Source organism: Choristoneura fumiferana, chromosome 7 (assembly GCF_025370935.1).
Source record: "Choristoneura fumiferana chromosome 7, NRCan_CFum_1, whole genome shotgun sequence".
NCBI classification, from domain to species: Eukaryota; Metazoa; Arthropoda; class Insecta; order Lepidoptera; family Tortricidae; genus Choristoneura; species Choristoneura fumiferana.
The window spans coordinates 13,598,315-13,624,126 of NC_133478.1; the positions used below are offsets into that span (position 1 = coordinate 13,598,315).

Consider the following 25,812-nt stretch of genomic DNA (forward strand, 5'->3'; position numbering starts at 1 on the left):
CCAAGTTATCGATTGTTCGCCCCCAAAAACTCCCCCCACATAGCAAATTTTATCGAAATCATTAAAGCGGGATCCTTGGAGTAAATATATACTGTTCAAAAGAAAATAAGGGCCACCGTGAATTTCATTGGTGAAACGAAAATACTAATAAATATAATTCTTTATAATATTCCTTGTTTAAAAATGATTTTATTAATACAACATACACAGTACAAATACTTCTCGTTCAATTAAATGTTATAAATAAATAAATATAAATATTATGGGACACTTTGACACCTATTGACCTAGTCCCAAACTAAGCAAAGGCAACGGATAAACATACTTATACGAGTATATAGATAAATGCATACTTAAACCCGACTTAAAGACCCGAGAATAAACATTCGTATTATTCATAGTAATATCTGCCCCGGCCGGGAATCGAACCCAGGACCTCAAGCTTCGTAGTCAGGTTCTCTAACCACTTGGCCATCCGATCGTCAAACAAAAAAAAAATTCAATTAAAAACGCAAACATATTTTAGATTACATTTTACCGGTACAATTCAAGTGGCTCTTATATTCTTTTGAGTAGTATACAAGAATAGCTCGTTCAAAGGTATTATACCGATAATCCATTAGAGGTGAGACGTACTAGGCAAAACGCGGACCGAGTCTTGCGAGTACGCGTCCACAAAAAGACTAGATCCAAAAACTAGGTCCACGAGTATCTACGAGTACTTAACTCAATTGACTCATTGCGTAAACAAAATGACTCCCGTAAATGCGCTTCCGTGATTGCGTATACTACACCGTACTAGTTTTAGTGGTTTTACGAATATCGAACTACCGAAATGTCATCAAAAGAAACTAGACTTTTTTTGTTCATGCTAAAAGTGTTATTTGAACAAATGATAAATCGCTCGTTTTTCCTGGAATTCATCAGGGCGAGTCGGGCGATCCCGAAGACCCGAATTTCCCGGACGTTTTGGGAATAGTTCCAAGCGCGAGCGCAATGAGCGCACGCATCATGCTTGTTTTCAGCCGCTGTACTCCTAAATACTCGTACGCTAAAAGAATCGCAGGCGGGAACGCGTACTCTCGGGTCCAAGCCAAAACCTATTCCAAAAACCTATTCCAGTAAATACGTCTCACCTCTATAATCCATATAACTGCTTCTTTGCATTCAGAGGGTAATGATTAAGTATTTTATGTAAAGTTTTTTCCAGTTACAGTAATCAACATCATCCCGCATATACCCCACTCACCAGCCTCCTCTCACAATGAGAGGACTTGGGCCCCAGTTCCCACGCGGGCCCAGTGCGGATTTGCATTTAATTATTTCGTTGGTTCGCGCAGCTCTCCTCACGATCCTTTACCGCAAAGCTTCGCACATGAATTTCGAAAAACTCAGAGGTGCGAGCCGGGGTTTGAACCCACGATCCTCTGCATGAGAGGCCATGGGTCAAACCACTAGGCCACCACGGCTTACAGTAATACTTTGACAATATTGCCACCAGAATGATATAAAAATTATCCATCCAACTGCTTCTTCGCATTCAGGGTATTAATTAGGTATTTTAATCCATACTATCCATACTAATATTATAAATGCGAAAGTGTGTTTGTATGTTTGTGTGTTGTCCGTCTTTCACGCCGTAACGGAGCGACGGATCGACGTGTTTTTTGGCATAGAGATAGTTTATGGGCCCGACCGACCGAGAGTGACATAGGCTACTTTTTATCCCGGAAAAATGCACAGTTCCCGAGGGAACAGCGCGCGATAACCGAATACCACGCGGGCGGAGCCGCGGGCAAAAGCTAGTATACGTATAAGGTTTTTCTCGATACACTAATACTTCGACAATATTGCCACCAGAATGCTATCGTACGAGTAATCGTCATGATATTGCAGTTATAGCATAGATAAGATAAGCGTGTGATTAAAAGTTTAATAAATACTGATATTCGCACATTTGAACATCTTGTAATTTTATCTATGAGTAATGCTGTAGTAATATATCGTAATAATAGTTTAGTCTTAGTAGTCACATTATGTGAAGGAAAACACCGTGAGGAAACCTGCACAAACCTGCGAAGCAATTCAATGGTGTGTGTGAAGTTCCCAATACGCACTGCGCCCGCGTGGGAACTACTGCCCAAGCCCTCTCATTCTGAGGGGAGGCCTGTGCCCTGCAGTGGGACGTATATAGGTTGGGATGATGATGATGATGAGTCACATTTTGTATTTTTTTTTTAAAACTTCATCTGTTAGCGTAGATAGGTCTTCCACTAAGCATACCGACTAGGTATATGGCGAGAGTTGCGGGCAACTGATGGAATGCAAGTTGTCATTCACTTTTGTGTCTATGGCCAGCGCCGGTTTTAGGGGAGGGCAGCCGGGGCTACAGCCCCGGGGCCTCCACAATAGACACTTTGGATTATTTTCCAAATTCCGACGAGTAAACAATAGTAAACAATATTTTTCGCTGTTTTACCTTTATCTATAGTAATTTTTATTTGGATAATAGTTTAGGCGGGGGTGGAAGTTCCCTACTCCCTCTGTTGCCCGGTTAAAGTCGGCTCTGTCTATGGCGCTATTTGTTCAATAGTGGACGTCTAGCTGATGGTTATGATGCTAAATATCGGAAGAATAGATTTAAGCGGAAGCAGGTAAGTATTCGGTAGAAAATACTAGAAAATTCCTCTCAGGTTAAGGGTTGAAAACACCATAGGGGCTAAAACCCGATGCGTCTCAATCTGAGAGGATGCTTATGCCCAGGCAATAAAGTATTCGGTAATGTAATGTGTTACCGATGACTTACTGACCAGGCATTAAGCCGATATGTACTGTCTAACGTAAAAACGACCTAAATTAAAATAAGTCCGGCGACCGCATTAGGTGAACGAAGTAGTAAAGGTAATTAGCACTTTACCATATAGCAAAAGCATTGGTGGCAAACTCTTGTAGACTTTAAAGAGAACTCTCATATTGGGGATCAGTTGCGGAAGTGTTCCACTTTACGAAATGCATGCAGGTTGCGTGCATTAGGTACATAAAGTGGTAATACCTATACTACGAGTACTTCATTCATGCGGTCACCGAACTTGTTTTAACTTCGGTCAACAAACGTATTCAGATTTTGCCTTTTGGCCTAATGCGGTGGTCACATTAACGCGATGCCAAGTGTCGTTCGCCGAATGCGGGCGACTTGCGTATTCTTCACACTGTTGCGATCACCGCATGTTGCATGCGGCAATTGATTGCCATTTATTTATTAAGATTGTTATTGCTGCCATCTGTTGGGGCGGCGAGGGGCAAGATATTGAAATAAGCTTTATAACCTACAACTTTTTAATAAAAAAAGAGTGCTACGAAAAGTAGACAGAAAAGTTATCAACAAATCTACCCATGTTCATCAAAAACATGGTATATCTAGCAACATTTTTACTCCCGTGATGAGCTTGCTTAAGGAGTCAAATGCTTGAGAACAATTTTTTTTTCAGAATAGGCGTGTGCATTTTAATGTATACTGCAGATTTTATGTGTTAATAAAGTAAATAAACCGCTTGTTACATATAGTACAGTCCGTGCCCTAACATAAGTCAGCCACTTTTCTATGCAACTAGTATGAAAAGTGGTTACCGTAAAATGAGGTTACTTTGCTCCGATATTTGCTCTAAATTTCGTAATCTTTGGTTTTATTTTGAAAATTATTATGTGTTAAGTACAATACAAAGGCGGACTTATTAGGGATCTCTATATGTATTAATATATGTATTAATGTAAAGTAGATCACCCCTACACTATCATGGCTTGCTTCATTCATACATACGTCATCATGTAAGTTTTAATATGTTTGAAATAAAATCAGTTGAATTAAGATCATCATGTACGCCCACGGCTCTGGGGGTAACGGGATGCTCCTGGGAATTTTGAAAATTTCATTCAGACTAGGAGGCCTTTGATGTATTTTTACACCATTATTATCACTGTACGGCGTCTGATAGGAAAAGAAAAGAAAATATGGGAGCAAAAATTGAAGTCCAGTGTTGCAACTTTATTGAGAAGTGTATTGGGTACCGGGACTTCAATTTGCAAGACATTTAAACAAAATACAGAATTGGAGCGTGGTAATTAACCAGTGGGGGGCAAAGTGACCTCATTTTACGGTACATAAGTTAGTGAGCCGACCGTATCTACCTTTATTTTACCAATATTTATATTTTATATAAATTTACGGTATAACTTCTTTGACGCTTTACATGTAGATCAATGTTGCAATAATCGGATTTATTGAAATATTTATGTATCAGTCTGAGTCTCAATTAAGTATTCTTGAATAAATGTTTAAGCGTACTAAACCCAACTAGGCACTAGTTGAATTATTATGGATTCATTGTGTCGTATCGTAAATAAAACTACCTCAAAACATGCGTAACTGAGGATTCTAAGACATCGCCCACGCCGAGGTATTTTGATAGAAACTCAACTCGATTGTTTACGTCGAATCTTTTTATCATAATAAAATTATTTTTACTAAGTTTTAGGATTATACCCGGAATAGAGTTTAAAGAATTTAATATTCTTAGAAAAGTTTCTACTGTGTTAAGAATAGAATCTGATATATGACTTAAAAAAGCCTGTCCAAGTATGTTATGTAAAAAATGAAAAAAAAGCACAGAACGCCAAAACAGCAATCAGTAAAGTAGGTGCACACACACGCACACACACACACACACACACACACACAACAGGCAAGAATTATCTAAATAAGTAGGTATCGTGTTTGACAAAAACAGTGACCAGCAAAACGATTTTTCACTGCGCGCAAGGTATACTTGTCACTTTAATAAGCCAAGAGCGGGATCAAACGCATCATCAAACGACTCAATGCGATAAGGTGCTAAATTGCTCCTGCGGCGTACGCCACGACGCTTGCGAGCGGGTGTGATGTGTGTAACGCTTCCCTTCTGTGTGGGAGTTTCAAAGTCATTCTAAATTTGGTAAGTCATTCTACTGGTTGGACTATGTTCTGACTGCAGATTGTTGTAATTCAATTTTTAAGGAATCCTTTAGCTTAAGTGAGAATGGGCAGCAGCGCTCCATTTTTTTTTAAAACCAACTACAAACTCCAGAAATACGGTGTGGATAGCAAAGGAAACCATTAGGTACAGACGCCATCAGATTTCGGAGCGGCCAAGGTGGTCAAAAATACACCGGCACATGCACTCTATTACTAAGGTATTACAGTTTATGTATCGATATTTTTGATCACTTTGGCCGCTCCGAAAAATCTGATGGCGACTGTACACTATTTTCCCAAGAAAGTCTTCATGAAGACCTATCTAAGAAGAAGTACCTATCTAAGGTGTAAAAAATAAATATTATAAAATCATTTGCATTAAAAACTTTTTATAATAATTTAAACATGATAAAGAAATCTCATTCAGGATTTTTGGGATGGTCACGATTTTGAACGTTCACGTAGTATTCAAAATTTTATTTACTAAAAACTTTTGAAAAACGAAATTAACATGCTGCTCTTAAATAAGTTAAGCGTTGTTAGGTTTTTAATTTATTAATAATTTAATTTATTAATGAGCAGTTTCCCATACTGTTATTTACGAATGACAAAGTGTAAAAAAAAAAAAAACATTGCATAACCTGTGGACATAGCGAGCATACAAGCGAATACTTATTATTCATATCGGCTTATCATTATGAAAGTCATTGGAGTATTTAAAATAAGCGTAATGACGCATATTCTAACAGTTTCATAGATAAGCATTTCTGCTGTGAGATAAACCAGGATAAATTAATTTTCCTCCTTCGTTACCGACCTTTTCATAATCAGACTTATTGTTATTAATATAAAATAATTAAGCTGGTATAATAATTATCATTATTATTAAAAAACGAAATTGTACAAAAATAGGGGTAGCACCGAATACGATTTTGTTTTGACATTTGGTCCGTAGGGTCCTAGCGCTTTGAAGCTTCATAATCTTGAAATAACTAAGAGGTTAGTAGACGTCACAAGGGACGAGCTGGCAGCTTCTTCAGACAAAGACTAGTTAAACTATTCAGAGAGGGAACACTGCCGGCATCATCGATACCTTGCCTAAAAGGGGGCTCCTTTAAATGTTTAGTGTTAGTTTTTTATTTTATGTCTTTTAAGCTTAGTATAGTAATTAAATACTTAGCCTACATCTGTGTCCCAATGCTGGGCAAAGACCTCAAGGTTCCCTCTCTCTTGACCTCCACATCTTCCTATCCAGAGCTATATTTCGCCACTCAAACTCAGCGTGCAAGTCATCTCGCCATCTCCGCCTCGGCGTGCCTTGCCGTCATAATATGGTACCCACCACGTGGCTGTGTGCGCCCATCTTTGTGGGTGCATCCGGCAAACATGCCCGGCCCAGTCCCATTTAAGCCTGGCGGTCGCTTTTCCAACATCAGCTATTCGAGTTTTGGAGCGCAATGTGACGTATAATAAAAAAATCCGGTAAATAAACGATATTATTTTGAAAAATGGTTTTTATTTCACCTCTTAATAACACAAATACGAATTATCTATTTAACTCACAACTAGCCATCAACACTTAGTCTGAATCTGCCATTTACTGAGAAAAAATATCCATTTTCATGTCGTTAAGTGAATTTACCGAGATAAAGGGAACTTACCCTTCAATGGTACTTGCGCTGTCTGTCCTTTACTGTTCCACGGGCACAGGGATGCGTGCGAGAGGGAGAGAAGCGAGACGGCTATCGAGCGACAGAGAATAGTCTGCCTGCCCCTATTTGGATTAAGAGATTGATTGCCAACAAGTTTATTGGAATTTTCTTTAGGTATAATTTTTAGGTGGAAAAAGCCACTGGCTGTAAACAGAGTAAACAATGTTTTTATGCCATGTTTAAAAACCATCTTGTTTTTATTGTTCCATGCGTACCTATTATTTAAATTCTTGAGCAATTTATTCAGTGTCAGTTATTATGGAACTACGCTCTGCCTTCAGAGCATGACATGAGTGCGTGTGAGCTAACTTTGGGGGCGGCAGGCGTGAGCTTGCCTTCGGAATTCAAAAGCTTAATTGTTACTTGACCTGAAATTTATATTTCAGAATGAAATTATTACTTATATATTTTTTTAACATAGTTACATATTTAGTTTTAGTTTTGTAACTAAGGGACACTACATCCCTGTATTGTTATTATTATTATTTTCTTGTATTTTTTTCTACCGTGTGTTTTTATACGTAGTTTTTAAGTATTTTATTTATAATAATTTTATATTGAAAAAAGAAACTTTCTGCCAAGTTTCTTGCGGCGCATTCTTCTTAGCAAGGATGATCTTTCCGAAAGCGCTGGTAGTTTAAAAAAACCGGCTAAGAGCGTGTCGGACACGCCCGAAATAGGGTTCCGTAGCCATTACAAAAAAAATAAGAAATATTTTTCTAAGGATTTCGCATTTTGTACGGAATATTCCAGGTTTAGGTATATTTTATACCTTAGGCTGCTATTTACTCTTAAACTACTAATAATTCTCAAGAAAACTTAACCGTTATAGTTTTCCTTGTAAGTTTGATATATTTTGTACCATCCTGAATTTTTTCTAATTTTTCCACCCACTGGTTTAGATTTTAGAGGGGGGGGGACGCTCGATTTTAATGAAAATTTGCACTTTAAAGTTGAAGATTTTGCAAACGCATCACTGAATCGAAAAATCGTCTTAGCAACCCCATAATGGTTTTGAAAGACCTCACCAACGATACCCCACACTACAAGGTTGGATGAGAAAATAAAAATCACCCCCACTTTACGTCTATGGGAGGTACCTACTCTAAAAAAAATGTTTTTTGAATTTTTTTATTGTATCATTTTGTTGGCATCGTTTACATATATATTCGTGCAAAATAACAGCTTTCTAGCATTGATAGTCCCTGAGCAAAGCCGCGGACGGACAGACAGACAGACATGGCTAAACTATAAGGGTTCCGTTTTGCCAATTGGGCTACGGAACCCTAAAAATGACGTGTAAAAGTGGCCTATTTACTGAATAAATTATTTGAAATTTGAAACTTTGTCTGTGGCGTGCCCGGTTCGTAAGAGGCGACTAAGGGTGACGTTAGAGTGGGCAGCAGCGTTCTCTATCACCAACTAACCGCGATCTCCAGCACTGCAGTGTGCAAGGGAAGTGGCAAGCGCCACACTATTTTCCCAACAAACTCGTCATGAAGGTTCACTACTGATCCTCAACTGACAAAAGTCTGTCAAAAGTGTAGCGATTTAGAAAAGAAGAAAAGAGACATGAAACTACCGTGAGACTCACTCATATTAAATGATATTATAACGGATAACTCACGTCTTAAACCGAGTTTAGCTCGACATGTTTCGGGCTATTTCGTAGCCCTTCCTCTCAGGAGCACGCGACTCGGCGGCTGCCGCAACACGCACACTACGCGCCACCGCTCTACACACACTCTCTCTTTGAGAGCGGTGGCGCGTAGTGTGCGTGTTGCGGCAGCCGCCGAGTCGCGTGCTCCTGAGAGGAAGGGCTACGAAATAGCCCGAAACATGTCGAGCTAAAATCGGTTTAAGACGCGAGTTATCCGTTATAATATCATTTAAGAAAAGAGACTTAGCATTTCCCGCAGTACATTGATAATGGAACACAAAGTCGCGGACACATAACATTCAAATCGCTTGATCTTCACATCACAGTTACAAGCTGTGTGTTACGATACTTTTGCAAAATAAAAAGCTTTAAATATATTTTTTTAAGTCTCAAGTAGTAAACGGTTGTTTCTGGATACGTGAAACAATTTTCGACTTTAGACGAATTTAAAAGGAAAGTAATTTTAGAATTTAACATTCAATCACGTAAGGCCTGACACACGCTTTTTACAAGTTTTTATTCAACTGGCTACATTCACTTGACTTGCAAAGTTAAAATAAAACTTGTGGTAGATAGGTACTATATACTCGTACTTATCAAACTGGGCAATTAATTTTTTGACCACATTCTGAAACCCGATTAAGCTGAAATTTGGCATATACTAAATTAGAATTTATTATTGAACATGAAACTACCGTGAGACTCACTCATATTAAATGATATTGTAACAGATAACTCACGTCTTAAACCGAGTTTAGCTCGACATGTTTCGGGCTATTTCGTAGCCCTTCTTCTCAGGTTCAACTCGGTTTAAGACGTGAGTTATCCGTAATAATATCATTTAATAGAATTTATTAATCTAGGTTCGCTTGGCAGTATGATTAGGTAATCATCTACGTTTTGTTGACGTAGTCAGTTCGTTGCCTCTCCTCATTGGTTTTGCGCAGTTTCTTTACTGAACAAATATGTTATTCGGGCGTTCGAACAACAAGGATCGACACAGTATACGCGTTTTGCGTTATACATCAAAAATGTCCTGTAATCGCTTTTGTAACCGCAAAACCTGTTTATTGACGGGATAGCGTAGTGTTGTGTTATACAGCTCTTTATTGTACATAAAACACATTCAATTAACAGTATTACCAAGACAAAGAGATGTATAGAAGGTGAATTTACTCGTATCCCTTAAAGGGTAGGGGTTGATTAGAGAGCCTACACACCCTACACAAAAGCGCAAACAACTACAAAGCCTAGGATGCCGTGTCCATACCCGGTCGGAGCACATTAAAAAATTAAAAATATAAATGCTTTTGTTTTCGAATCTTGACATATATAGACGACAACATATTGAAAAATCAGAACTTAGAGTTAGATTACAGATTTTAGAGATTTCTAAGTGTGCTATTTGATAGTCTAGTTTGTGAAAACGATAGACGTCTCAGAGATCCTTTTGCAAAATAATAAGCTTTAAATAGTAGATTTACACCAAGAGCATAAAACGAGCTGTTTTACCCAAGTCGTTCATATTATTATGCACTAGAGCATAAAAAGTCACCTAGTAGGTAGTAGTGTATCGCCTAGATCCAGAATAAACACGAACTTTACGAGCATAAGAAGTGAAAATGTTTTCAAATGTAAGCTAAATGTTTGTTTTTGTGGATAGGTACGTAGGAAAATTCACGACTTTAGCCAAATTTAAAAGAAAAATTGTCACAGCTGTGTACACTGAAATTACATCGAATCGAAACTTGGATATGTACAATGTAAGTACAGTCAACAAAAAGTACAATCGGCAAACAAAACTAGTGCGAAACATACACTTTTTATCACAAAACTATTAACCTTGATAGCGCAAGTATAAGAAAATGCCTTGTTCCTACATGCCGCCGTTCAGATTGTGTTATCGCGACGTCACCTGATAGCGGACGACGAATCTCGGCAGTGCCTAATCGGTCGTTGGCTTGTTGAACGAGGCAGCGCGGAAAATGCCGCGTGCCGTGGCACGTCATCTTTGCAACGGCAAGACTAGGCGCCCGAAAACATAACAACGCTCCCCGCCATTGGGAATATGCATGGAACAAAATCTCTTTAACAATTTCACGTGATACGACATAACACTGGAAAATTTAACGAATGATGTAAAATCAATATCTGTGGAACATAAACAAGATACGAGTGAATGAAGTTTGCAGTCCATCTCGTTATAGTAATGATTGGTTTTTTGGAGTCTTTTTGTATTTTTTATTTCAACTCCAAATTTTGTTACTTTTACGGGTCTCCCGCGAAGAGTGACGTCTCTCGATGAGAGCGGGACATAGATGTCGCTAGTGCTGCTGCATAAGTAGCGTAGTAGAAATAAGCAATCTGAGATATGTATGCATAGGAAAAATTCGTGTCTAGGTTCCTGTCCAGCGGTGGTGTAGGGGTTATAGCACGCAGCACGGATTGCTGAGGACCTGGGTTCGATTCCCAGCGCTGGTCTCTTTTTCTGGTTTTTCTGTGCATCCATGTCTCAGTTTGTATTTTCGATATCGTTATAGTAAAACGAAATTTAGTGTGGACTTGTTTATGGTTGTCTTAGCATATGACGTCGTCCATGACGGATTTTTCTGTCTGACTGACAATTTATGACGTCCATAGTGTCAATTCTTAGTTTATATTATCATAAACACTAGCTTTTAGGCATAGTATAGACTGACTGCATTTTTAACGCAACATAATCGCAACTGTTGATAATTCAATGGCAGTCAGCGTCGTGCAGTTTGCGCGCACATGTGCCGATTTCGATGCAACTAATTGCAATGAAAAATATATAGGCAGTCGGCAGCTGACAGTTACGTTGCAGAATGCAGTCCGTCTGCACCGGTCCTTAACCTATCTCTCTAATCTAGTAGTTAAAACTCCAGAATTTTACTTAATTCCCCATTTTCCCCATAGTTACGCCATGGTCTTCATTTACGCAGTATGTTTAAAGAATGTATAAAAATAATGAATGACTGTTGATTTTACATGTATGTTTGTTTATTAAGATCAAATTCAAATTCAATTTCAAGCACTTTTAATGATGAAATTGACTCAAAATCTAATATAGATAGCAATGTAGTTTGGATGACAATCCAAGTACTGTCATCAAAAAGAGTAGTCAGCAAAAATTGCAAAAAGTAAATATATATCATGGGACAATTGACACCAATTGACCTAGTCCCAAACTAAGCAAAGCTTTTAGTATGGATACTAGGCAACAGATAAACATACTCATATGTATAGAATCCATACTATAGATAAATCCATACTTAAATACATATTAGGAGTCTATTTGTCCATCAAAGTAGGTATGTATGTAACTTCTATAATTATTCTCTATCCACACTAGGTGATTAAACAGTGACCAGTAGAAAATCTAAGTCTTATTAAATAAGCTGTCAATAATTTATTTTTCACTTCTCATGCTCTTAAAATGATACTTTAGTCTGCATATCGAGACTAAAGCTCCTTTTTATTCTCTAGGAATTAAAGTATTTTTTTAATTTACGTTGGAAACCCCTAAACAGCCAACACGGTGTTTGTGAATGGAGGATTTTAAGGCGTGGAAATAACCTCAAAATGACAACTGTGCAAAAATAAATTAAAAAAATCACGATTTCGTGAAACACAATTAATGATTACGAATATGAATCTATTCAATTATATTAAGGATTAATTCATTTTATTATGCATAGTCCAATTTGCTTTAAAATAGTTTTCAATTTTGAAACTGTTGGCTAAATATGCAAGCTTTTAAAGCGTCACTTCATAAACAATAAAAGAAAAGAAAAAACCGCGCAACAATTTTTTTTTTCTATTTGAATTTTGAACAGATGGCCTGCCCATTAGTCGAGAGTACGTGTTTAAAAAGTAATATTGTAATTTAGAAGAAAACATTGTTTTTTTGTAGAGTGTTTAACACGAGACTAAATAACCATAATGCCACTCAAACTATAGCCACCCTCGCTCTGCTCGGGTGGCTTGGCTATACATCTCGTGTCATTATGGCTTGTTTTAGTCCCTTGTTGAACAATCTACTAATAGGTACTTACACGCGGCTCTTATCGCTCCAATTTTAAAACTTGTTTTTATCCTCATTTTACTTTACTTGTTTACAGCTTGTGTAATTAGTGAAGTAAACAAAATCTTCAAATAAACAATTATCTTACCTACTGTAATTAAATGTCAAAGTTTGTGAATAGGTACGTGCTTGTAGATGTTTATGTTTATTAGTTCTTCACGCTAAATTGACTAGACTAATATTAGATAGAATAAATGCCTGTGTTGATAGCTGGACCTGTGGCATAAATAAGGCACTATTTATTCCGATATTCTCACATAGTTCATGTCAAAACTAGAAATCTCAGCCGCTAAGTCTAGGAACTAGAAATTTTGCTTAAATGTTTTTAAGACACATGAATACGGCGTATGTGAAGAATGCGATGAAAATTTGGGGTCTCCCCATTAAAATTTTGAAAATCCTGAAATTTCAATTTGTCTGTGAGATCTAATTGCTAACACGCGCGAAGCCGCGGTATAAAGACTAGTTAATTCTAAAACTGTTGTTGAAAATTCAACCACAGAATGCATTGTAGATCTTTGAAATGTTCGTTTACATGTTTCTTTGTTCTTAAATTCTTTTACTCATACGCATGGTAACCATAATTATTATCATAATAAAAAAAACTAGAGTTGGAGTTGGGACCATAGAAATACCTAGTAGTCGATGTCATTGTTTAAAATATTAACCGCTTGCTTGAGTTGTTTAAAGTCAAGGCTATGGCATTTTTTTACATAATTACTAAAATAGTCGGAAAATACTTTACAATTTATTTATTTAGTTTAGGTAGGATGATTTACTTGGGTACTTACTTGATTTGTAATTACCCACCATTGAATTTCTTCGCAGGTGTGTCCAAGTTTTCTTACTTCCCGTAAACCTCATGGTATTTTCAAATATAATTACTCGCCGTAAAACTAAAGAGGTGCGATCTGGACTTAAAGCCACGACCATCTGCATGGGATACCATAGGTTAATCCACTAAGCTACGAGTCCCAAATTCCCAATATCATTTTGAAAATATTCTGTGAGCAATGCAAAAAAATCTATACTTACTTATAAAGAGTAACCTTATTTAATGATTGATTGACTGAGAAAACTTACAGCCTAAACCAATGGATCTAGGGTCTCCAGGGACGAGTACGAGACGGGATTCTTAGAAATATAAATAGAACAGAAATAATTTATTTGCAATTAGAAATTCATACAGGATAGAACTAGCCAATTTTTAATTTTTGTACAGAAGTGAAGTCGCGGGATAAAGCAATTGTTTAATTAAATCTAGAAATTTTATTAAATCCGGTAAATTGTTAAATGATTGGCGTATAAAGAAAGAAAGAAAAAAAAACATTTATATTGATGTTGTAGTTGTGTTTCATTCAAGAATACATCTGAATATAAAATATTCAGCCACCACTAATTCTTATTATTAAAAAAATACTTAAGTAAAGAATGACAAAACCTCGTAAACGCCATTCTCTTTTATCTTCGGCATCATGGTGCTTACGCTAAGCCTTTTTAGCATTCCAAAATCCTGCAGACTGGCCGATAAACAAATGACGATTCATCTATCTCGTTGTAAACGACACGTGGATGTACCGATATAATGGAGTCAGTCATCTCTATTAAAAGCATCGATTTAACGAGCGGCATGAAGGCGGAATATGGGTCGCGCACTCGTATTGCGCTGCCTGCCGCGTTGTCCTTACAAAGAAGAAAATGTACACAATGTGCGATGTCGCTTAGTGGTAATGAAAACCAGAATAAGTGCCAGGTGATATAAACACTTTTTTTATCACTATTGTATAGTATTTATTAGTATGTCAAGAGGATTCCAATCAAAAACGCTGTGAAAGAGTTGAACTGTGTTTTGTTTTCACTAGAAAGAAAATAAAAATTTCAAAGTAAAAAAAAAAACCTTTTACGAAAATCTGAAAGGCACGACTAATGTATGGAACTAGCTTCCTGGGACACCCTCGTGTTGACAGGTGTCCATGGGCGCGGTAATTGCTTCCCATCAGGTGACCCTCATGCTCGTTTGCCCCCTCTTATATCAAAAAAGGCAAAAAAATCACTAGGCACCAGTAAATAAGTTAAGACCTTGTACGTCGTGTGTCTCTAAAATAAGATATTGCTTAAACACAGCATCGCCATTTTCCTCAGAAAATGATACGCAGTAAAGTCTATGACGAACTTTTAGCCGAAAAAGAAAAAAGGCGCTGCAAACACGAGGGAGTGAAACGCACAATATTTACCCGCGAAAATCCAGCCTGGTTCCCCGTGAGGGGGTTATTACCCGAAAAAGGGGTAAAGCTGTCTTCTCTGGAGAGTAATGAGTAAGATGTCATCAGACACAAGGATTCAAAATAGAGCCAAATTGTGTAATTTTTTTAAAGGTAAAGGACAATTTTACAGACTTTTCACTTGTCAAAGAGGGGTAGGGAGCGACTGGTCAGTATGACGTGTTTTGTGTCTGTAGATACTATCGAATCAACTAAATTATGATTCATGAATACACTGTTGAACCTTTTCCCAGAAAAAAATACAATGATATCGCATTGCTTTGACAATGGAATCCATTATAAAATTTACAGCGAGAACATTCTGCTGTGGCTCAGAAATCAAATGACTGATAGTACAACGGGAAATGTTGCAAAGCAAATAATTCGTAAGAGGACAAAACAGAGTATACTAGGTACGATGACGTTTAAGGTGTTAATCAGTGACGTCACTAATATGGCACTAGGAAATTAAATATTGTACATACAATGTACATTGAAACGACGTAATTACAGCTTTCTTGCTCTAACGCACGGGGCATCATAACTCGCTTGAGACAAACAAAACAATTTTATCTGAGATATTCATGATCAGCCGGAAGACATCCAATATTGAACAAAGGCTTCCTCTTAGAATGCCATACGCTTTATCTTCCTGTTCGTGGTCACCGCTCGAAGACCTTTCTCCCCCAACGGTTATCTGTTCTTCGAGCGATGTGGTCCGCCTATTGCCACTTCAACCTACATATTCTTCGTGACATATCGGGGACTTTACTTCTTCGGCGAATTTTCGTTATTCTGAATTATATCGCGCAAAGAAACTCCGAGCATAGCTCTCTCCATAGCTCGTTGGGTGACTCTGAACCTCTACAAGAGGCCAACAGTCAAGGACTACGTCTCAGAGCCATAGATCATCACTGGCAGTACACACGGCAGAAGACTAGTCGTTCGTCTAGTCGTTTATTTATACGCGATCGTCCTTTTCTTTTGAAGCCAAACATACCAAAGAAAGATAAAGGCAAATATATTAAAACAAAGATAGTTTACACAGTTATTTATCAACAAAGCGGTTTCCTTCAACATTACGCGATATTATCGTAATAAAATATAACTGTTCACTAGTACCTAAAGTTATGCACCTATAGCTGATCGTAAAGCGATTCTTGATACAAGGTCAATTATTTTTGTTTAATTCGTATAGAAATAACTCACTGGACAAAACACATCTTTGAATGGAAACATAGAACGGATGGTAGAGGGGCCGTGGCAGACCATTGCATCACTGAATGGACAACAACCGACGACGCGGTAGTCAGGTCTGGAAAATAACCTAATGTGGAAGAAGAAGGAAGAGGTGTGATGAAGGTCCTTTCATCTAATATACTTATCTACTCATCCGTCCATGTTTTTAAACTATGCTCAATTGCTCAACCGATGGTGATGTAATTTGGTATGGAGATAGTTTGAGACTCTGACACAGGGTAGTTTTTATTCCGAAAAATTACACAGGGAACTGTGGATGTGTGGTATAGCGATAAACGAATACTTCGCAGATGAAATCGCGAATGACAGCTATGGGGGGCTACTACGAAATTCGAAAATTGAACTACCGTCCCTCTCACTCTCGTATTAAATAATATTAGCGTCAGCGGGACGACAAGATACGAAGTTCGAATTTTGCACTTCGTAGTATAGGATCTAGTATAGGGGATAGTTTGACTCCCCGGGAAGGCAATAATGACAGTTTTTCCTTCTTAATAGCATTAAGCGAATTCTTCGCAGACAAAGTCGCGGGCAACAGCTAATCAACTCACTCTTAAAACGAACTTTAGTTCAGAATCACAAATAAATTCAGACGCAAAGGTACTTTATTATCTGATAAATACGTTACATTTTGCTTTGTATCTCTCGTTGATTTCCCTATAGATGCGCTTGCACGACCTACGGTAGACATTTTTGCACGCAAGGCCACTCAAGGTCAACTCAAGATTATACATAGTGGCTATCACTCAAATAAGTTAAGTAGATTACACAAATAATACGTAAACTAGCATTTGCATGCGACTTCGTTTGGAAAGAATTCGTTCATCGAATCCAGGTTAAAAATTATAACTGTAAGTTTCAGCGATTACAATTTATTTCAATCTTAACTATGTATACTGAGCGGCAAAAAATCTGGCCCTCAAATGTATGCAGTACTAGGTAATTTTGTATGTAGCGTGGGCCAAATTTTGTGCCACTGAGTATATATGATTATGTGGATGCTAACATTGACTGTCATCTCACGCTTTTACAATTATGACCGATATTATTAGACATGCAAACTTGAATATGTAAATTAGTTATTCTGGGCACTTTTGAACGTGTAATAGTAAACTTTTTAGCTACAAAATATGTAACATTAGTTGGAGACTAAAATACCATAATTAGTAGTTCGTAGACGTCTGTAAAATAAGATCGACTGGAAGAAAGACCCACGCATTTTCGCTCGCGTAAGCCGTAAAGCGTTGCGTGGAATTTTATGTAAATTCGTGGAAAATGCAAAGAATACATAGTAATATTTAAATTGTGCTCTTTTTTTCCCGATATTCACCGCAATTGCCTTAAAGTTGAGGTCTACTCGTGATCATGATGCACGCAACTGCGTTGAAATATCGGGACCACACCAAAATAATACAATTTAACCCGACTTTGTGATTTAATAGTACACAACAATCTTCGAGCGATTAAAAATCTATTAAAACACGTCTAGTTTTTTTTTCACATTTAAACGGTATCAAAATAAAATTGAAAAGGAGTATATTATTCCAAAACAAAAAAGTAACGGACATAAAAGAAATGACCAAATTGAGTGCTTCCTCCTTATTACAAACTGTTTGCTTCAAATCTTGCAAGTTAATTTTGATCCACTTCCAGTATCTTGATTGAATTGAAATTTGGTATACAGTATACATTATGTAGCTTAGCTTATACAGATTACACTGCTTGACGACTGTACTTGTACAGTCAGCAAAAAATACCGTTATTAAAACGAATCAACTTCAATTTTAGAATTTCGTAGTATGTACAGTAGCTCCTCTGTTGAGTTGTCAGTTGACGCGTACCGTATCGGCTAGGCCCGTTAAACTAGCGCTTCGCTAGCTGTCGTATCGGAAGCGGTGAGCGGACGGCCTTGACGCTTCGGCCGCGAAGGTGAAAGTCTGCAATTACCGAACCTCGACCCGACCAGCGAATTCGGGTTACTCGCTCCAGACTTCCGGGTTCCGAATGGGGGTTTGCGGAGATGTAGTACACACGAAGATAATTAAATCTCAATAATAATTAACTACTACTAAGGCGTGTTACACGGCACGGTTGCTGTGACCGATAAAACTGGTCTCGCCGGAAGACAGCGCCGACTCCACCCCAGGAGTCAGCATTTATGCTGAGGGGACCTTCGTGCAACACACGTAAAATTGTATAATTATTTAGTGTTTTGTATTTTATGTTATGTCATTCTGTATGTATGTAAAAGAGTGGAATTTTTGTAATATGTATATGTGTCAAATAATCTTAAAAACATAATATATACGATTAATGACTTTTGGTGTAAAAACAATTTCAATTTTTAATTTCATTTGGAACAAAAGAGTTTGGACTGACTGACTCGAAACATCCTTTTCCCGATCCCTTTATAGTATGCCATGCATAATAAACATGAGAAACGCGAACATATTTGATATGGCGTCATTTAAAAACTCATCATTTTAGCAAATTGTTATTAAACTGCTTCTGTTTTTTTCATTTTGTTTTATACTACTGGAAGGCAAACGAGCAAGTGGGTCCCCTGATGGTAAGATGTCACCACCGCCCATAAACATCTGCAACACCAGGGGTATTGCAAACGCGTTGCCAACCTAGAGGCCTAAAATGGGATACCTCACGTGCCAGTAATTTCACTGGCTGTCTTACTCTCCACGCCGAAACACAACAATGCAAGCACTGCTGCTTCACGGCAGGGTTAGCGAGCAAGATGGTGGTAGCAATCCGGGCGGACCTTGCACAAGGTCCTACCACCTGCAAAACGAGGAAACGAGGTTTTCAAATTAAAGAAAACAAGCATTAGCCAAAATAATGTTTTCGTGAAATATCTCCTTTGAGTTATATCCTTTGAGCTAGGTGCTGCTTGCGATCAATTCCTGCTTGCTCCTTTTGTCATGTGATGGGTAATTTGTTGTTGTCTGTACGTCTCCACTTTTGTTCACCTCAATACCATCATCTCTTGCTTATATACGCCCCACTGCTGGGTACGCCTCTTCTCGTAATAAGAGGACTTGCGCTGTAGTTCCCACGTGGGCCAAGTGCGGACTGGAAACTTCAATTCCATCGCGAAAAACTCAGTCGGCCGGAATTTAACCTACGACCATCTCCTTGTGATGCCACAAACATGTCAAAGTGTAGGCTACCACGGCTTTTTTTTAATAGTTACGTTTTATTAACAGTATTTATGAGTTCGTGCTCAGAAATTATTTGACCTTACATGTTGTAGAGCAGCTAAGAATGCGGTTTACCTTCAAATTCGGAACTGTTAATACAACCAGATACCTCATTGGCAGTGCTAACCTCTCAGTTCATGCATTTTTTGTGCATATAATCCAGACTGCATTGTAGTTAAGTAGATATATTATTTATTTATAGTTAATCATGGTTAATATTGTATAGGTGAACAATTTGAAGCACAAGTTAGAGCCACGCACGAGTTTAATTAATTACAATTAGTAATGTTGTTAAAACCACTGAAGTGAAGTAGATATGTATGTGGAATTCCCCGTTTGTCCTAGGATGTTACGTTTATATTCATAACTTTGTTATAAATACAATGACAACTTATTACACATAAGTTAAGTATCTATCATTTGAAATAAGTATAGACTAAATTATTGGTACGATGGCGATGAGTTTATATTGAAAGTTGTTTTCGAAATAAAAATGATCAAAAAAAGTTTGGTTCCATGTATCTGTGAAAACAGCGTGATCGTGATCACTTATAGACTTAGAAAAAATTGGGAACTAATCACCGATCACGAATCACTAATTAACCAATACCTTTATATTAAATGATATTGTAGTGGATAACTCACGTCTTAAACCGAGTTTAGCTCGCCATGTTTCGGGCTATTTCGTAGCCCTTCTTCTCAGGAGCACGCGACTCGGCGGCTGACACAACACGCACACTACGCGCCACCGCTCTGCTCGCGCAACTGCCCGACGAAACTAACACCGGCGCACAACTACCCGCATTTTTATCGTCATTTTTATTGTCACTGTCTAATGTAGAGCACACAACACTAACAACATCATTATGATTGGTTTTTTGGAGTCTTTTTATAACGATACGAACGATCGTTTCGATATGGTTTCACGGGATACCCGTAAAAGTAACAAATTTGGAGTTGAAATAAAAAATACAAAAAGACTCCAAAAAACCAATCATAATTTGATTGCTTAGTAGCGACATCTCTTGTCTGGGTGAGCGGTTTGTTCCGAAAGAGTGTGACGTCTCTCGATGAGAGCGGAACATAGATGTCGCTAGTGCTGCTGCATAAGTAGCGTAGTAGAAATAAGCAATCCGAGATATGTATGCATAGGAAAAATTCGTGTCTAGATTCCTGTCCAGCGGTGGTGTAGGGGTTATAGCACGCAGCACGGATTGCTGAGGACCTGGGTTCGATTCCCAGCGCTGGTCTCTTTTTCTGGTTTTTCTGTGCATCCATGTCTCAGTTTGTATTTTCGACTAACAAGATCGCTCCGTAAAGGCACGTTCACACCAACCGATGACGCAGCGCGAGTATTCAATACTGTTTTCCAACTCGGGGGTACCTTTACCTTATACGAGTATCTATACTTAGGTCCAATCGTATAAATAAGCAGTGTGTTGCTGTCGGCCAGTCAGTCACTGCTACTGCTACTGCTACTGTTTAAATAGTAGTTTTAAATGAACTGTCACAAAATTAAAATTTCAAATTGTAACACTTTTTTCCATTCCTCATACCTAAAAATGTTTTATTTCTGAAGCAGTACTTTAAAAAAAAATGTCGACACCCCATTCTTTGATATGTGAACACAAGTCGGGTTCCTGTTTTTTTATAAAATTATTCCTAACAAAATTAGGAACAAAATTTATTGATATAAAGGAGATCCGGTTTTACAGATAAAGCATACAAATACTCGTACGTGTTTTAATACGCCGGCAAACGCTAGTTGTACTTAGATAAATGATAAATTACGCACACGCATCCACTTTTTGTCCGTCTGGTGTTCGGTTTCGTGACTGCTTTTAGTTCTTTTTTATGACACGCAAACTGAATTCGTATACATAAGATGGGAATAAATAAATAAAAACATAAATCTACACATCATTTAATTTAAGGATTTTGCGGATAAATTAGCTATTGAAGTATAGTTATAGTACTTTGGTCATCCGCGACCTTATGTTAGCTCCGTCCAAGCAACATGGTGTGTTCATGCATCTCCTCCGCCTCCACTCTGTAAGAACCCACACCAAATACACAAACCCGTTTCGAACTTAATCAGAGTTCATCCCCAAAGCAACACGACCGTTCACCATGCTACCAGATGTTAAATTATATATAGTTATATATTCACAACTGTGTCTGCAAAGGACTCGTTTATCACTATGCTAAGGGAACTATGCAATTTTACAGGATAAAACTGTATATTAGACCAAATTTCATCTAAATCGGTTTAGTGCTTATTAAATTGTCTTTGGCATCTCTACATAGCAGATTTAGTTCATCCGCACCGTAGTATTGACATAGACTTAGACATAGATTAGACACTAATTTTGACAGAATTACGCGTCTTCGTGGATGGCACTAGGTATGCACAATTTACAGAAAAGAAAAACATATTATTTGATGATGTCGAAAAGGCTTGACTCAGCATTATGCTGCAGTATTGCGTACAAGCTTGACTATAGAAATGTCACTCTATTTCTTTATTCCTGTATTATTTATTCTGAGCCTCCACTCTTTGAGTGCGAGTCCGTATGCATTTTAATCATATTCTTTCGTCTTCTACAAATTTTACTTAGTTTGGGACTAGGTCAATTGGTGTCAAGTGTCCCATGATATATTTTTTTATTTATTTATTCTGCGGGCGGAAGAGGGATAGCTATTCTGTACATACGCAATTCGATTAGATTTCTATAAATATAGGATTTAAATCAGTGTGACTTGATCAATAAACTGGTTGAAAATATTTTTAAAATGATAGTGTCAAGTCTCAGCCGAGATTACGAGTATAAATAAATAAGTATCGTGGAATGCAAATGAGAACGATCCAGACGTCTGATGGGTGATGAAACGTAGACATGCGAGGAAGGATAGCTAGATTTTTTTAGAATGTTAATGAAATCCTTAGAAAAAATATTTAAACCCACAAATTAGCTTTGCAAGCGCTATTGCAATAGCAACGGTAATTTAAATTGATTGATTAAATTAAAATTTTAGTTACTTTTTTATAGGGTGTATTAATTAGTTCGTATGGTGATTGGTTATCTGCTTGCTCATATCTATGGACTGCGCATGCGCAACTCGCCTGAAACATAAACATGGCTACGAGGTGATGTAATGCTAGTATCTTGGAAATTGTTTCAATAACACGCAGACTTTCTGTAGTTGTATGAAGCGATTTAGATATTTGAATGATTACTCTTCCAAGCCGAAGTATCTATAAAGTCAAAGTCAAAATATTTATTATTCAATTTTAGGCTATAACAAGCACTTATGAATGTCAAAAAAAAAACAACCACCGGTTACGAAAAACCTCTGTTGAGAAGAATCCGGCAAGAAACTCACCGAGATGTACCTATATATTTTTTAAACAGATTTACAATATTTTATTTAATTAATAAAATCTATATATTCGATAAAAAATATTGATGGTTGTTGCACTCCTGTCAAATACATTTACAAAATTTGTCTACGACAAGAAGGTGAAACAGATATAGTAAACGGCACGAAAGTGGAACCCGAAAATATCTCTTTACTCTCTTGCTTACATTTGTCTCAACTTAACGAGCAAGAGGGAGATTATGATTTTAATGAAAATAGAATTTAAATAAATAATTTAATTATATGCCTATATAGTAGTAGCTACTAATAACTAATATTTGTATTATTTAGGGACTTCGCAAGTTTGTATCAATTACGCCATGATAACGTACATGATACTTACCTAAACAAAGTGATTATTAGTGAAGAATAATATATGTATTTAAGTATGATTTATAATAATTAAGTTAACAAACCTTTAGCTAAGAATAATATTAGTTTTAACAATCACCTTTAGCTAAGAAATAGGCTTCGTCTAACTAAGCTGTTTGCAAATTACTATCCATTTCAGAGCTCCTCGAACGTAGTGTCTGGCCATTTAGAATGCCGTATAAATAATTTGACGACCGGATGGCCAAGTGGTTAGAGAACCTGACTGCGAAGCTTGAGGGCCCGGGTTCGATTCCCAGCCGGGGCAGATATTTGTATGAATAATACGAATGTTTGTTCTCGGGTCTTGGATGTTGAATATGTATTTAAGTATGTATTTATCTATATAAGCATGATTATCCATTGCCTAGTACCCATAGTACAAGCTTTGCTTAGTTTGCGGCTAGGTCAATTGGTGTCAAGTGTCCCATGATATTTAATAATCGCAGCGGGAACTACTCGTAAACCTCGATACTGGCTGTGAATTCTTACTCGATAATGCAAAACATACGCCAATTAAAAATAAAATTTAATACAGACAACTAAAATATTTGTGTTCGATATTCAAATATTTGATTCAAACGAGCAGTTCGAATCGCACCTTCGCGCATGACCGCCGGTGAGGGTCGCCCTGGCTTGTCACTGGCCGCTATTCAAATGCATTCCAATGTAATGAAGATCGGCAACTGTTTGCAGAGACTATTAAAATGAAATGAATCGAAATTACTTATTTTGTAATTGGTACGTTAAGTGGAATATTATGAATTAGGAACTTATCGCCGAGAGGCATTAATCGAGTTCAAATGCAAATAAAATAAAACAGATTTATATATTTTGTTGTAAAAAGAGAATTCATTCTATACAAGCTTTTTTTCGGTAAATATTTTGGTATCTGCCTTGTCATCTAACATACTGAATTAATGAATTATACCATTTTTAACACAAATTTTTTTATGGTTTAATTACAAGGTTATGAGTCTAGGCGTCATTCGAGTCGTGTAACACGGTACGGTTCGCCCTTAATAAAATGACTTTTTTAAATCATATTTATGTCTGATAAAAAAGTTCAAAGCGCGACCATTTCTCAGGTTTCTTTTTTAAGGAATACGATATTTTTCTCCCGACTTTTATTTTCACCAGGTAACACTAATTTCGGCTATGATCGAAAAAGGGTGCTAATTTTTTTATACACATCTGGCAACATTTCAACAGTATAGTAAAAACCGTCTCAAAGTAACTGTTAATAATGACACGATTACGTAAGTCAAAAAAGAGACTGTTACGATTATATAAGCAATAATCTGAATAGGTGAAGCTAATTTACCTACGTAAACTTCGTATCGTTCGGTTAACTAGAAGAGATTCCCTTAAGATAAGTCCATTATTGTAAACCCGTTTATTCTATAATCTGTTAGTTTCGCGTGTTTTAAATACCTATCTACAACAGAGACATTTACTCACATGAAACATACCTTCGAGAACAAAGTCAAACTGTGGAGACTTCCTTAATTTTTTTTTCGGAACAATTGTTACGATTTTCGAAACAAGATTTCAGTATATTTAAAATATGTATATAAATGAATTTTGGCCTCTAAATAAAAGTAAGACTAGAAGAAAAAATATAAAGTAATAATCCTGACACGAACTCATGAACTAAGAGTGGCCCTTTTTTAAAGGAGTTTTTTTTATTAAACAGAAAATTCTACATTCGTTTTTTTTTCTTTTTTTTAATAAATCTTAACTTTCGATGAGCAAATATTATGTTACTGAAAACAAATAATATTTGACTCTCATTTTGTTTTGGGTAGCATTAATTATAAAGCGGGACGTAATATAGAAGTAAGTAAAATCGCAATACTGTCACGCTATTTTGTATTATATTTCAACTCTAGTCATAAGAGATAAAGTTATAAGAGATGCTGTAGCACAGTATAACTCCTCCATGGCCGTTCGCTTGTTCGCTGCTAGGTGGATTAGGTACCTACCTACCTAGCACCCCGCGCGAACACTGGCAACATAGCGCGCGCGCGCATACACCGTTTATTCAAAATATACAATATGACTGCAGCAATTTCTAATTAATGTATTTTTGGATTCAAGACAGTAAAATGGCAACATAGACGTCCATTTTGATATAAAAAAAATGTGTATTGCATATTATTTGCAAAACTAAAATGGATGAAATAATGGCACTACAAGAAACAAACAACAATATTTTAGCAATTAAGTTTTCTGTCTCTTTCCAACTTTGGGTCTAATGACGTCAGAGGGTTTGAGGTGCGGGGGCAGGAATTATCCGTATAGCTGACAACGTGCAATTAGTGCATTACGGTTCTCAGTTGCTCCTGTACTTCTATAAGTGCTGTTTGTGCGCGTTTGTGATTCCTTCATAATTTGATTATTTGGACTCTTTTCGCTTTAATATGACTACCTTGTCTTGTAACATGGTCGACGATAAGGATATAAGCATCCACAATATGATGCGAGAATTCCGGATGCCGCCTATGATTACTCCGTAAGTGAATATATTTATTTTATTTTGTCACGATAGTTAAAATGAGTAAATGCTTGCATGGTTAGTTTCTTTTTTATTTGTTGAATTTATTTGTCTTGTTTTTACAAATGCTATAGATTTAGTTTTATAAGTCTAGCCAGTCACTTGCTTCGAATTTTATGTTGAACTCTGCTCATGTAACAAAATAAGAGCGTTGACAGGTAACTAGTAAATGGATAGATCTTAAGCCCTGGGACGTAGAAAAAAAAAGAAAAATATTTTTTCTTATTTAAATTTGATAACGACAAACG

General features: G+C 37.1%; 2 protein-coding genes across 4 annotated transcripts in view; one reads left to right on the forward strand and one right to left on the reverse strand.

The window, feature by feature from the left end:
* The window catches only part of LOC141429763 (uncharacterized), a 92,286-nt gene extending 83,837 nt beyond the window's left edge, over window positions 1–8,449 (reverse strand). For both annotated transcript variants that reach the window (XM_074090281.1, XM_074090276.1), the window contains exon 1: window positions 8,348–8,449. The gene's annotated coding sequence lies outside the window, so the exon portion shown is untranslated. The remainder of the gene's footprint in view (window positions 1–8,347) is intronic.
* The window catches only part of LOC141429764 (uncharacterized), a 103,702-nt gene that overhangs the window by 55,875 nt on the left and 22,015 nt on the right, over window positions 1–25,812 (forward strand). Inside the window, exon 1 of one of the 2 annotated variants that reach the window (XM_074090283.1) lies at window positions 25,353–25,522. The exons of the other annotated variant lie outside the window; for it this stretch is intronic. Coding sequence (XP_073946384.1) covers window positions 25,431–25,522 — 92 coding nt within the window. The 5' untranslated portion in view covers window positions 25,353–25,430. Of the gene's footprint in view, window positions 1–25,352; window positions 25,523–25,812 lie in introns of those variants that run through there. 2 annotated transcript variants of the gene reach the window in all.